Source organism: Aythya marila (assembly GCF_965140915.1).
Source record: "Aythya marila genome assembly, chromosome: 22".
In the NCBI taxonomy this organism is placed as follows: Eukaryota; Metazoa; Chordata; class Aves; order Anseriformes; family Anatidae; genus Aythya; species Aythya marila.
Genome location: NC_139063.1, coordinates 3,636,654 through 3,649,829, shown reverse-complemented (window position 1 = coordinate 3,649,829; position 13,176 = coordinate 3,636,654). Strand labels below are relative to the sequence as shown.

Genomic DNA, 13,176 nt, shown 5'->3' with positions numbered 1-13,176 from the left:
GCCAGCCCGGCGCCCGGCAGGACCCTCGGCCAGCAGGTAGGTGGGGGGGAAGATTTAGGGCCCGTGGGTGCTGCCGGGGCGGGTGGAGGTGGTGGGAAGGGCGGCGGTGCCGTGCCGGGAGCGGGAGGGCACCTGCTGCCAGCGGGACCGCGCTCGGAGCCGTGCCCAAGCGTGGCACAAGTGTGATCCTGGCTGAGCTGGGGATGGGGTTGGGGGCTGAGCCCCTCTCAGCTCCAACCCCTTCAGGGGTTTAACCCCGCTCAAATCACATCACCGGACCCACCGGGGGCAAACTTGGGCTCACCCACCTCCAGGAGCCCTGTGGCTGAGGGTCAGGGGGGCTTTGGCCGCCCCCATCCCCTCCTCTCCGCAGGGCTCGGGGCTGGGGGCTGCCGGACGCCTCCGCACCGGGCAGCGGGGGAAATGGAAATCGCCCTGCCCTAATTATTAACCCCAATCTGAGCAGCAGCCGCCCAAACCAAAGTCCTGATTTTCCTGAAGGTGGCAGGGCCGCGCTCACCCACAGCCCTCGGGTGCATCGCGCCGTGTCCGCGGGCCCCGCTTTCTCTGTGGCCACCGGCTCGAAGAGCTGGCCGCAGGTCGCTGCCACCCGCCAGCCGCTGCCCTCACCTTTTTTGCCTTTTAAATGGGCTGCTCGGAGCCCCGGCCTGGCTGCCTCGAGCCCCTGCGGAGTGCCAGGAGCTGAGAAATGAGCCGAGCGGCTTCCCCTGGGTGGGACGGGGTGATTAATTGGCCGTGCCAGGTGCCCGTTGCGACAATACAGCTGGGTTTCGGCACGGCGTGTCCCGGCGTGCCAAACGGCCCGGCTGGGTGGCCGCATCCTGCACCTGCCTCCATCCATGGTGCTGGTGCCGGGCTCGTCCCCAGCACCGCTGGCACCCCGGGTGTCGCCGGGCGCCGGATCCCGCTGCGGGCGCGGGGTGCGGAGGGCTGGGAGACGCTGACCTGGAGATCTTTGGAAATCCTGCTCGGGGCAAGAGTCAGCCGTGGTGCTGAGTCAGAGCCTCCCAGCACCACGCTGTCCCCATCCCTGTGCCACCTGGGGCCATGGGCACGGCGGGGATGGCTCAGCACCACCGGCAAGAGCTTGAGAAACCGGGGCTGAAGGAAGCTGGGGGTGAAAACAGGAGCCAGGCGGTGCGGTGACGCCACCACGACAAAGAGGGGTCCGTGTCCTCGTGTCCCCGTGTTCCCCCCTTTGTCACAGCCAGGAACAGGAGTGTCCCCAGCCCCGGGGTCCCAGGGTGACCCTGTGGTCGTGGTGCTGGGGCTCCCTTCCAGCCTAAAGCCCCTCGTGGTCCCCAGCACGTCTCCACCGGTCCCTTTTCCACCTGGGATTTTTGGTGGCCCTGCGGGTCCGGATCCGGCCGTGGCTTTGCTGCTGCAGGTGCGTGACCCTGCCTGGGCTCATCCCAGCCTCCAGCCGTGCTCCCTGTCCCAGACGAGGGCTCCTCGCCTCCTGGAAAATGACACCAACCCTTCCTATCTCTACTGGAAAGACCTGCCGGGCCGGGGCGCGTGAGACGCAGAGGGCGCGTGGCGGGCAGGCAGGAGGGGCAGGCAGCTCCCCTGCCCTCCCCTGCCCTGCCCAGGCACCCCCAAAATGTCCTGGTGGAGGCAGTGGGGCACGAAGGGAACCAGCCCTGGGTAGTGCAGGATGAGGCCGTCCCCACAGTGGGGAACCCCCAGTGCTGACCCCAAAGATGGGGGACTCCTCCCCAAGGAAATCTCAGGTCCCAGCCTGGAAAACTCATCCTGGGGAGGTTTTCCCCCAACCCCAGCCTGAAAAAGCCCAAATTTGGCCTCTCCCTGGGCAGTGCCCAAGCCCCTGACCCTCCCGCAGCCCCCGCAGCCTCACCGGGCAGGTGACCCCGGCGCAGCTCGTAACTGGGAGATGCCGAGATGCTGCCACGCTTCCGGCTCACTCACACGCAGCTGCTTCGTCAGCTGCTTTCCATATCCCAAACACAGCAATAAAACCCTTCTGGGGCGGTCCCGCAGCCTCGGCACGGCGTCGCTTCTGCCGGCCTCCCCATGAACCAGGGCCCCGGGGTGCCCGTGACCTCCCCGGCGCGCACCAGGGGCCGGGAGGTGATGCCCGGTGCAGGAGCTGGGTGCTGGGTGCCCGCTCTGCTCAGGGTGCAAGCGGTGGGTAATTAGCAGAGCTCATTTTCTCGTGCTGACGAGGCTGCAGGGGTGGCTGTAACCATCCCACCTTCACCCCGATGCAGGGAGGGCGCTGCCCAGCTCCCCACCTCCTCCTGCAAAAAACCCCACGGGTGCAGCGGCCGCGGCACAGCCCCGGCGAAGCCTTTTCACCCCGCGGAGCCTGCCTCCCTGTTATTTTTGGGGCTTGTTTGTTTGCTGTGCTTGCTGACTCGGCGCAGCCCTGCGCCCTCCTGACTCATCCCGCAGCTCGGGGCACGGCCCGGCCTGGGGCATGGCCCGGGCTGGCCGCATCCTGCCTCGGTGGCGCGGCGCGGCTCCCCGCGTGCTGGCCGCAGGAGCGCCGGGACGTGCAGGCAGAGGGGAGGGTGGTGCCCCACACCTCCTGCGTGTGCCAGGAGGGCGTGAGCATCCCGAGAGATGCTTGAGATGCATTTGGCATCGCCAAAGCCACCTCCTGTACGTACGGGATCCTCCCTAAAATGGCCTAAAAGTGATGGTGGGTTAGGGTCTAGAGGGGTGGGCACGAGGTTGGATCCCACAAAGGGTTTCAGCTCGGGTACCCCAGAGTCTGAATTTTGGTGCCTCTCCCTACAGCTCCGACAGCCCCAGCACCGCAGCGGGGGCCCAGGCGTGGTGGCGGGGGCCGCAGCCCCCCCGGCATGGATTCAGCGCTGCGGCCCAGCAAGGCGAGGGGCATCGCCTCCAGCACCGAGCTGAGCATGAAGCAACCACCGCCGGCACCCGAGGGCCGGTCCCGCTTCCAGAAAGTCTCGCTGGTGTCGCGACGGCTGGAGCAGACGGTGGCCGGGGGGGCCCGCGACGGCAGCCCCTCCCGCGTCTCCCTCCTTCTGCAGGCTTGGGAGAGGGAGATCGTGGAGAAGACGTCGACCGCGCCGGCCCCGGTGGCACCCCGGAGCTGCTCGTCCTCCGTCGGCGTCCTCAAGGACTTCACGGCGCACGGCCCCGTCTTCTCGCAGGTCTACTCGCCCGCTCAGAAACCCCGGCGGAAGGACGAGAAGCAGGGGGGTGACAACAACACGGCTGCGCCCCGGGACGTCCCCGTGCACCGGGAGAGCTACATGCACGGCGCCCTCCTCCCCGCCAGCCCCGCGGCCACCGCAGCCCCCTGCCACCGCTCGCCCCGCGGCGGCCCCGGCGCGGCCGAGCCCAGGGCCAGGCACGTCACGGTGCTGCGGGGGGGCAAGGAGGGAGCCGGCAGCAAGGCGGGGGGCGCAGAGGGGAGGAGAACCCAAAACGGGGTGCACAAGGCTGCCGGCACCGCCACGGCCCCGTCGCAGAGGGAGAGCTGCGAGCAGGGTGGCGGTGGCTCCGCTGAGGTCGTGGCACGCACGGGAAGCTCGCCGGGTGCCTCGGGTGCTGGGGGAGCCCCCGGGGAGAAATGTTTGAGGCAAGGTGAGGCTGTGACAGAGAACACGGCGTCAAGAGATGGCGACAGGCCCCAGGACCAGCAAACCAGTAAAACCAGTGCCCAGCAGCCCCCAGAGGACGTCAGCAGCCAGGCAGATCAGGCTGGTGTGGGAGAGGGAAGCACGATGGATGGGGACGGCACTGGTTTGGCCACGCCGCCCAGGACAGAGAGATCTGGGGGCGCTGATGGCACCCCCGAAAACCTCTCCTTGGAGGTGAGCAATGGTCCTGAGCCCTTACCTGAAGCACGAGCATCTCCAAAGGGTGCAGAAGCTGAGAAGGAGGAGGGGGAGGTGTCGGGGGACCCCCAAAAAATGGTCCAAGGGCCTGAGAGCATCCCTGAGCCCCCCACGGAGAGCATCCCTGAGCCCCAACCTGAGAGCACCCCAGAGCCCCCCACGGAGACCACCCCTGAGCCTCCCACGGAGAGCACCCCAGAGCCCCAACCCGAGAGCACCCCAGAGCCCGAGCGCACCCCAGAGCCCCCGCAGAACCCCCCAGCCCCTTCCCCACTGCCCGAGAGCCCCCAGGACGCGGCGGAGGAGGACCCCGAGCTGGTGGTGGACATGGAGATCTTCGTGGACACGCTGCGCAACATGGAGCCCTCGGAGATGCGGAAGGCGCCCAAGGCTCCTCGCCAGCCCCGGCCCTCGGCGCTGGGTCGCTGCGCGGCGCTGCCGCCCATCCACGAGGACCGCGTGGCCCCGCGCGCCCCCGTCTCGCTGCCCGACGCCCTGCGGGAGCTGCTGGCGAGGGGCGGCGGGGGGCAGCGGGCAGAGCCCCCTCCGGAGAGCTCCAGGAGCCTCGAGGAGGAGGAGGAGGAGGAGGATGAAGAGGAGGAGATCGAGAACCCCTACCTGAGCCCCGGGGAGAGGGCGTCGTGGGGGTCTCGCCGTGGCAGCGGGGAGCTGGACACGCTGCGGGGGGGACCCAAGCTGGAGGGAGCAGGGGAGAGAAGCAAAGTGGCGCCGGGCAGGGTGGCGGGGGAGCGGAGCGTGCTGTTCCGAGGGAACGTCCTGAAGGGCATGGCGCTGCTCTCCGACTTCCTGGAGCACCGGGCGGCCGCGGCGGACGAGGCCAAGCCCTACTCGCGCCTGGACAACAGCGTGCTCTACAGCCGCTTCGTCGCCCCTGCCACCACCCCACCCTGCAGGGAGCAGCGGGACCAGAGCTCGCCCCCCGGTGAGCACCACGGCACTGAGGTGGCCGAGCTGGAAGCCCCAGGTCCTGGTCACATCCAGTCTGTCACCGAAGAGCCGGAGAGCACCATGGAGCCGTGTCCCGGTGATGTGCCGGTGAGTGATGCTCGTCCCATGGCTCCTGGGGGTGCTCTGCCCTGCTGGGCACACGGGAGGTTGTGGGGTCTGGCTCGGTGGCGTGTTGGAATCCCCCAAGCAGCTTTCCTCTGCCTCCAGCCCACGGCTGGTGATTCCCAGAGGAATGGCCAAGCTGGGAAAGGTCCCGGTGCAAGGGGAGGGTACTGGGATGGGAAGGGATTGGGACGGGAAGGTGCTGGGATGGGTAACAGGAGGGTATTGGGGAGGTATTGGGATGAGAGGGAACCGGGACGGGTGATGGAAGGGTACTGGGATGGGTGGGTACCGGGACAGGAGGGAACTGGGATGGGAAGGTATTGGGATGAGAGGGTACTGGGACGGGTGACAGGAGGGTACTGGGACAGGAGGGCACTGGGACGGGTGACGGGAGGGCACTGGGGCAGTAAGGTCCCAGAGCTGGTGATGGGAGGTACTGGGCCAGGTGATGGAGGGCAGGATCCGGGCGGAGAGGCCGGTCCTGGAGGTGCAGGAATGCTCGAGGTGTGGCTGCTCGGGGCGGTGGGAGGGATCCGCAGGCTGCAGACGTGCGGCCGCGGCTGCTGCTGGCTCGGGCTGCGGCGATGGCTGCTGTGGGCGACGTCGCCCCGCGCTCCTCACGGGCCGCTGTCCTCGGGCGTTGGCAGCAGGAGGACGAGGAGGAGAGCTTCGAGAAGATCAACACGAGACCCGGCAAGGTACGGGGCACGCGGCTTAGGGCCGGGCTGGCCGTCCCGGTGCCGCGCGGTGCCGCAGCACCTCTGCTGTCACCTCTCCCAGATCGTCCTCTTCTCCGAGGCCGGCTTCGCGGGACACAGGAGGGAGATTTGGGGTGATGTCCCCGATGCCACGTCCTGGGAGCTCTCTCACACCATCTCCATCAGGGTCATCCGCGGCGGGTAGGGGCCGGCGGCGGCGCGGGGACGCGGAGGGAGAGCTGGGCTGGGGCAGCGCTGCCTGTGGCCGGGGTGGGGGCCCCCAGGTCGCCACCCGGGGTTCATCAGTGGCCGTCCTGCTGCTGCTAATGACCGTGGCCACGGTGCTGGCTGATGTCCCCACCCCGCTGTGCCGCCGGAGGCTCCCGGTGGCCGCGTCCCGCACCCTGCCATTACCCAGGGCCGGGCGCACGGCGGTAACCAAATGCCCGGGGGTGTGTGGGGGATGCTCCCCTCCCGCTCCCACCCCGCTGGCAGGTGGGTGATGTACGAGAAGCCGCGGTTCCACGGGCGCAAGTGCGTGCTGGCGGAGGGGGACGTGGAGATCGACAACCCCTGGGCAGCCTACGGGCAGGGCACGGAGCCCCGCGGCAGCCGCCCCTTCCGCATCGGCTCCTTCAAGAGGGTGGTGCGGGTGAGCTGCGCGGCCCCTGCCCTCGGCACCCAGAAAATCGGGGAGGGGTGCTGGGGGTCCCCCCTCATGCCGCTCCCACCCCCCCCCCCCCCGTTAGGACTACCGCACCCCCGAGATCAGCCTGTTTGCGGAGGAGAACGGCGAGGGCGCCAGGCTGAAGTTCACCGACTCGGCCGAGGACACGCGCGCGGGCGGCCGGGCGCTCGCCGCCTCCTCCATCATCGTCCACTCGGGCCTGTGAGCGGGGTGCTTTGGGCTCGGGGAGCTGCCACCCCGGGGTGCCGCCACCCCGGGGTGCTGGCGACCGCCCTCGAGCCTTTGGGTGCTTCTTCCCCAGCTGGCTGGTTTACTCCAAGCCCTTCTTCGACGACGATCCCTACGTCCTGGAGCCGGGCGGGTACCCCAACTTAAAGGCGTGGGGAGCGAAGGATCCGGCCATCTGCTCCCTGCACCCCATCAGGCTGGTGAGCTCTGCCTGCCGGGGGGGCTGCATCCCAAATATCTCCCCCCGCCGCCTCCTCCTCACCGGGGCTCCTCTCCCTCCAGGGCTGCCCCGTGGTGGAGCGTCCCGGTGAGCCGCAGGTGCTGATCTACGAGGACGCGGGCTTCCAGGGCCGCAGCTCCGCCGTCAACCGAGATATTTACGACCTGAGGAACCTGCCCGGGCTGGCGCTGCCCACCCTGGGCTCCCTGCGCGTCCTGGGTGGCTGGTGAGAGGCGTGGGAAGGCAGAGATGGAAGGGGACGGAGCTTCCCGGGGCTGGGGGATGATCGGGAGCAGTGTCCCCGTGGCACTGGGGCAATGTCCCCGTGTCCCAACACGTGCTGGAGGTGGGGGGACCTCACTGCCCCTGTGTCTGCACGCAGCTGGGTCGGCTACGAGAAGGAGGGCTTCCGAGGCCACCAGTACTTGCTGGAGGAAGGGGAGTACCACGACTGGAGGCAGTGGGGTGGCTACAACAAGGAGCTGGTGTCCTTACGGCTCATACGGACGGTGAGGGTGCCGCGTGGGGATGGAGCTGCCCGCCCCGTCCTGTCCTCGTCCCCCATCTGGGCACGGCCTGAGAGCCCCCAGGCTCATCGCACGCAGGGGGGCTGGGGGCAGAGAGCTGCTCCCACCGGCCCCTAACCCCATGTGGGTTATTGTTAGGGGATGCGGGGATGGAGAGCACCCAACCCACAGCCCCTTCTCCACGACAAACCGAGGACTTGGGGGGGGGGTTCCTCTGTCCCCGCAGGACTTCTCCGACCCGGCGCTGGTGCTCTTCGAGGCCATGGACTTCGAGGAGGGCCCCAGCGTGGAGCTGAGCGAGGCGCTCCCTGACACGCAGCTGGCCGGCTACGGCACCGTCACGCAGTCCATCCACGTGCTGAGCGGCGTGTGAGTGCGGGCACGGGGGGCCAGGGGGGGGACAGAGGGGACAAAGAGGCCGAGCCTGAGCCTGAGCCTGCACCCGCGTCCCCCCGGCAGGTGGGTGGCCTACGAGGGCCCCAACTTTTCGGGCGAGCAGTACGTCCTGGAGAAGGGGGTGTACCGCAACTGCGAGGACTGGGGCGCTGCCGACTGCCGCATCGCCTCGGCGCAGCCCATCCTGCAGGTGAGAGCACCCAGACACCCCCCCCCCCCCCCCCATGCACCCATGGGTGCCCCCGGGTGGGTGAGACACCGGCCAACCCTGCTCTGTTTGCTTCCAGGTTGGGGAGCGCAACCTGCACTTCGTCTCCAAGGTACGGGGTGGTGCGCGGGGAGGGGACACGTCCCTCGGTGCGATGCCACCCGTTGCGGGATCGCCCCCGTCACCGAGCCCCTGTGTGCCCCCCTCCCCAGATCCTGCTCTTCTCAGAGCCTGATTTCCTGGGGGAGCACCTCGCCTTCGAGGAGGAGCAGGGCTCCCTGCCCGACGGCTTCGTGCCCCGCTCCTGCAGGGTCCGTGGGGGCAGGTAGGACACCCCGGGGACTCGCTGCCTCAGGATAGGAACCGGGATAAAGAGGGTGCCCCACCACCCACGGGTGCTAGGGAGAACCGGGAGTGGGGTTGGCACCCGTGGGGGCTCGCTGGGAGGGCAGGGGACACCCACTTGGCACGGTGGCCACGTCAGCACGGGCACGCTCCTCTCCGCCAGCTGGATCCTGTTCGATGGCCGGGAGTTCTCCGGGGAGCAGCACGTGCTGTCCGAGGGCGAGTACCCGACGCTGGGCGCCATGGGCTGCCTGTCCTCGGCCACCATCCGCTCCCTGAAGAAGGTCCCGGTGGTGAGTGGCGGTCCCCTGCTCTGAATTTTTGGGTAGCCCCGTGTGGTGCCAGGACTCGATGATCCCTGCGGGTCCCTTCCAACTGGGGATATCCTATAATCCTACAATTCTCCCTTTGCTGGGGCAGAAACCCCCAGGAACCTCCTCCTTCCCCTCCCGTGCCTACCCCAGTGCTGGCTCCCCATCCTCGGATCCCTCCTGCACCCACGGGTGCTCTCTCCCCCTGCTTGCCCCCCCTTCTCCCCTCACCTCCTGCCCCCATCCCGCAGTTTTTCTCGGAGCCCTCCATCTTCCTGCACGGGCTGGAGTGCTTCGAGGGGAAGGAGATCGAGCTGAACAGCGAAGTGCGGAGCCTCCAGGCGGAGGGCTTCAACAACCACGTGCTGTCGGTGCGGGTCAAGGGTGGGATGTAAGTGAGCCCTGACCCCGCTCTCCCCTTGCCCCGCATGGGGGGCTCCGAGGGGTGCCCGGGCTGACCAAGGTTTTCCCAAAAGCTGGGTGCTGTGCGAGCACGGCGACTTCCGAGGCCGCCAGTGGCTGCTGGACTGCACCGAAATCACCAACTGGCTGACGTACAGCGGGCTGCAGCACGTGGGGTCCCTCTACCCCATCCGCCAGGTGAGCGCCCAGGGAGCCCCAAAAGCAGCCCCGAGGGGCAGGCGGCTCGCAAGGAGCTCGAGTCACCAGCCCTGACGCAAGGGGCTTGGATGAGGCAGTGGGACATGACCTTGGGGTCCCCCTCGGTGCCAGCCCGTCCTTGGCACCCGGCTCCCTGCCCTGGGAGAGGCCGCCGCCGTGGCGAAACCCTCCCCGGGGACAAACGCCTTGCACAACATCCCGGCGTCGTGGCAGGGATTGCCGTGCCCAAAACAGCTCAAAGAGCCAAGCCAGGGCCACATCCGTCACCCCAGCACCGCGGGGACACGGCACAGAGCGGGTTTTGGGTGCTGTGGGGTCCGCGATGCACAGAACCTGAACAAAATTGGTTTCTCTCCTGGCAGAGACGGATTTATTTCCGCATCAGGAGCAAGGAGCTGGAGCTCTACCTGTCTGTCCCCGACGATGTGGAGGACATGAAAGCCGGGCGCGTGGTGGTCTCCAGCCTGAGCGAGCAGAGCAGCTCCGTCTGGTACTACGAGGACGGGCTGCTCAAAAACCAGGTCAGGGCTCGCTGCGTGACAGCCGCGCCGCGGAGCCGGAGGGGACCCGGGTGCCGCACCCCAGAGTGATCTTTTAGGGCTTACAGCAGCTTTCTCCTGGGCTAACCTCAGCCACGCCACCTAAGACACCTTGATTCTCTCTCCCCCTGGAGACAGGAAGGCATTTCTGCCCCACCTGAGGGCTATAATCACCCCAATCATCCCCACCCCTCGCTTGCTTTCCTGCCTTTCCCGCGTCCCACCCCACCCCACCCGCGTTTGACAGGGACCCCTCCAGGCTCGAAGCCTCACGGGGTGGAGGGGACGGGGCTGACGTGGCCACCGCTGGTCCCCGCAGGTGGCCCCCACCATGAGCCTGCAGGTGATCGGGCCGGCTGCGAAGGGCTCCAAGGCCGTGCTCTGGTCCGAGACGCGGATGCCGCGTCAGACCTGGAGCATCGACGCCCAGGGACGGATCCGCAGCCAGATGTTCGAGGACATGATCCTCGACGTCAAGGGTGAGGCCGTGGCGCCGGGACCCCGTGGAAACGGGGCACCGAGCTGCCCTGCCCTCCCCAACCCTCCCCTCTCCGCAGGCGGCCGATCGTACGACCGGGACCACGCCATCATTTGGGATGCGGCCGAGGAGCGACCCACGCAGATCTGGGACGTACAGGTGCTATGAGGGGCGGCACGGCCCCGGTGCCAAGACGTGCCACGGGGCAGGACGGGGACGCCGGCAGCGTCCCCACAGCTGTAGGGGGGCTGCCCCTGCCCCCTGGACACCCCTCGGCCCCGGCTGCTGCTGTGAAGGACGCCCGCGACCACCTCCATCGCCAGGAGCCCTCCAGGACATGATGCCGACCCCGTGGGACGCCCTGGAGGGCAGACCCTTCCCCACCCCAATCCCCTCTGAACTGTATTTATGTACGTGTGTAAGATACGGCCCCTCAGGGGGCCAGCCCTGCCTGAGTTTGGTTTCCTCGTCCTGGTGTTGGGCGCTGCCCGGCTCCCCCCACACCAGGGAGCTGCTCCCTCGCCCCCATCCCCATGCTTGGGGCCCGATCCTGCTCCCTGGGTGCCCTCTAGTGTCCGAGGGCCCCACGCAGCGCCCAAATCTGGGTTGGGAGAAGCGAGGGGACAACTGCACCCCTCCAGACCACAGCGTGTCCAGCTGCGGGTGCTGTGAAGGGGAAGGGGCTGCGGATCCCTCTCCCCCACCGCTTCTATAGGGGCGCAGCAGGCACCGGCAGCAGGCCCCGTGATCAGGCACCGCGCGTGATCAGGTGCCGCCCGCGGCACCCTCAGGAAATGGCCGCCGCCTCGGCCCGCCCTTATATAGCCGGGACAGGCCGCGCCGGATTGGTCAGGAGCACGAGCCCTGCCGTTCCATTGGCCCGCACGGCGCGGGCCGCCTTGCGATAGGCCAGCACTCGGCCTGGGGGCGGATCCGTCAGGCCTGAGGGGGGCGCTGCGCTCCTGGCCCGCGCCTCAGGGCTCTGCGAGGCGTGGGGCCCCTCAGCGAGCCCGGCCTCAGTGTAAACATCAAAATAAACACCCACCGCAGCACAATAACGCCATAAAGAAATACCACAAAGCCTCCACACATACCTCAAAGCCTCCACATTTTATTTCTCAAAGTCTTGCAGCGCTCCCACTCCAGGGCCAAGCAGCTTCAGGGCTGCCAGAGGCTGCGGCCATGGCGGGGCGCCGCGGGCATGGCGGGGCAGGGGGATAACGTCCTGGGGGCCTCTTCATGGGGGGACACGGGGAGGGCAGGGAGGGAGGCCCCCACTCAGGGCAGCTGCGGGAGGAAGGCTGCAGCCAGCCCCAGCGCGAGGAGGAGGATGGCGGGGGTGCTGCCCGGCGGGCTCAGGCTGCTCTGAGGCATGGTGCTGTTGTTGTTGGGGGCACCGTTGCCTGCCTTCTCCTGCGCTTGGATGAAGGGCTGGAAGAGAAAAGGGGACAGTCAGGAATGGCTCAGCACCTCGGGGGGAAATCCCCACCCGGGACCCGTCAGGTGGTGCCCCAGTGCCAGACAGGACGCGTGGTCTCCTCTCTGCCCGGCCGCACACAGATCAGTCAGCTTCTGGGCTTTCCCTCTGCATGAAGCAAGATATGCATGAAGAAGCCCAAACACAAAGCCCAAAACGAGCCCTTGCCACGCCATTACCACATTTCTAGCCCGGGGCTGTTAGAAATTGGGAGTTGGGGAGCAGGAGTGAGGGGGTGGGCTCCTCCTGTCTGTGCCACTCTGAAGAAGCGGCTGGGGACATGGGGTCTGCGAGCCCTGCGGTGGAGGATATGGGGCACAGAAATGGAGCTGGGAAAGCCCCGTGCTGGAACTAGCGATGAGGAGGAGAGAACCCCTTCCTCTTGGCACCGCAGGCTGTCGCAAGCAGTGGCATTGCAGTCATTGCGTGAAACGGTAATGCAGCTGGGGTGGAAATTTCAGGGCAGTTTCCTTCCCTCTCTGAAGAGACCCTCCCTTCAAATTAGGGCATTTGCTTGAATTTCTCCTGCCCTGGCTGTACAGAACCGCTTTCTCTGGGGGGTTGGTGCAAGCAAGCAGCAGTGCGTTTCGCTGTTTCTCAGCCCCACTGGGTCCCTCTGGAGCTGGAACAATGCTGAGGATGGGGACAGCCCCCAGTGCCATGAGGTTCTCTCCTCCTCACTGGAAAGAAAACAACCTACAGAGGGGAGAGGAGACGAGGGAACCCTCTATCTGTGCCCAGCATCCCCGCAGCCCCACGGTTGTGGCAGAAGTCTCCATGGCCATGCCTGGTATCCCCCCAGCCCCACAGCCATGCTCAGCATCCCTGAACGAGGCATGGGATGGGGAGAGGGATGGGGCTAGCATGCGAAGGAGAGGCTGCCAGATAGGGCAGAGAGCTAAGAAGTACCAAGGTAATAGATACACACAACACTCTTAAGCAAAAATCACTTAAAAAAGCAACGTACAGTAGTATTTAAACTTTGCAGACTACAGTGGAAAGCTCCTAGTAAGACAGCCAGGGTTAAATTCCAGTAGGAAACATAATGCTGTTTTCCTGCTAAAGGCAGAAATTCTCCCACCAGTTAACTGGTTAAACCCCCAAGGCTAACCCCCCCCCCAATCGCTTCCACACGCAAGGGACCGATCTGGCTGCCCCCCAGCTTTTGGGGTGCCTGAGCCCCCCTGGGCTGTGGAGTTTGTCTTACCAAGCAGAGGGCGAACAGGGCAAGCAGGAGGATCAGGTGGGCACGCTGGAGGGGCTGCATCGTCGGTGCTCAGTGCAGTTTGCTGTGACGCTTCCTCATCTGCTCACAGGGATTGCAGTCAGAGGCTTTAAAGTGCAGCCGTGGCCCCATCTCACCAATCACACCTTCCTTCCCTATGCTGCCGCTGCTGAGCATGCCTTGCCACCCAGAAGGGCAGCTAGAATTGAACCCATGGCGATTCGGGCAAGGCACCAGGAAGGCTGCTGATGCTGCAAGGGAGAATGTTCATGGGATGACATGAG

The 13,176-nt window shown here is 66.9% G+C and overlaps 1 protein-coding gene and 1 long non-coding RNA gene across 2 annotated transcripts; one reads left to right on the top strand and one right to left on the bottom strand.

Moving 5' to 3' along the window:
- Nucleotides 1-2,849: 2,849 nt before the first annotated feature.
- On the top strand, nt 2,850-10,358 carry CRYBG2 (crystallin beta-gamma domain containing 2; the record flags this gene model as incomplete). The annotated part of the gene is made up of 18 exons (XM_082777551.1): nt 2,850-4,913; nt 5,579-5,629; nt 5,712-5,830; nt 6,125-6,281; nt 6,379-6,518; nt 6,619-6,745; nt 6,828-6,991; nt 7,148-7,274; nt 7,519-7,661; nt 7,752-7,878; nt 7,976-8,008; nt 8,109-8,221; nt 8,405-8,534; nt 8,804-8,943; nt 9,029-9,152; nt 9,536-9,694; nt 10,032-10,191; nt 10,270-10,358. The coding sequence occupies 18 exons, from the start codon at nt 2,850-2,852 to the stop codon at nt 10,356-10,358; spliced, it is 4,167 nt and encodes a 1,388-aa protein (XP_082633677.1).
- A 923-nt stretch (nt 10,359-11,281) lies between these two features.
- LOC309886515 lies at nt 11,282-13,134 on the bottom strand. The gene is made up of 2 exons (XR_014318942.1): nt 12,875-13,134; nt 11,282-11,621 (listed from the first exon to the last, which is right to left on the bottom strand). It is a non-coding gene; the product is annotated as an uncharacterized lncRNA (long non-coding RNA).
- Nucleotides 13,135-13,176: the final 42 nt, after the last annotated feature.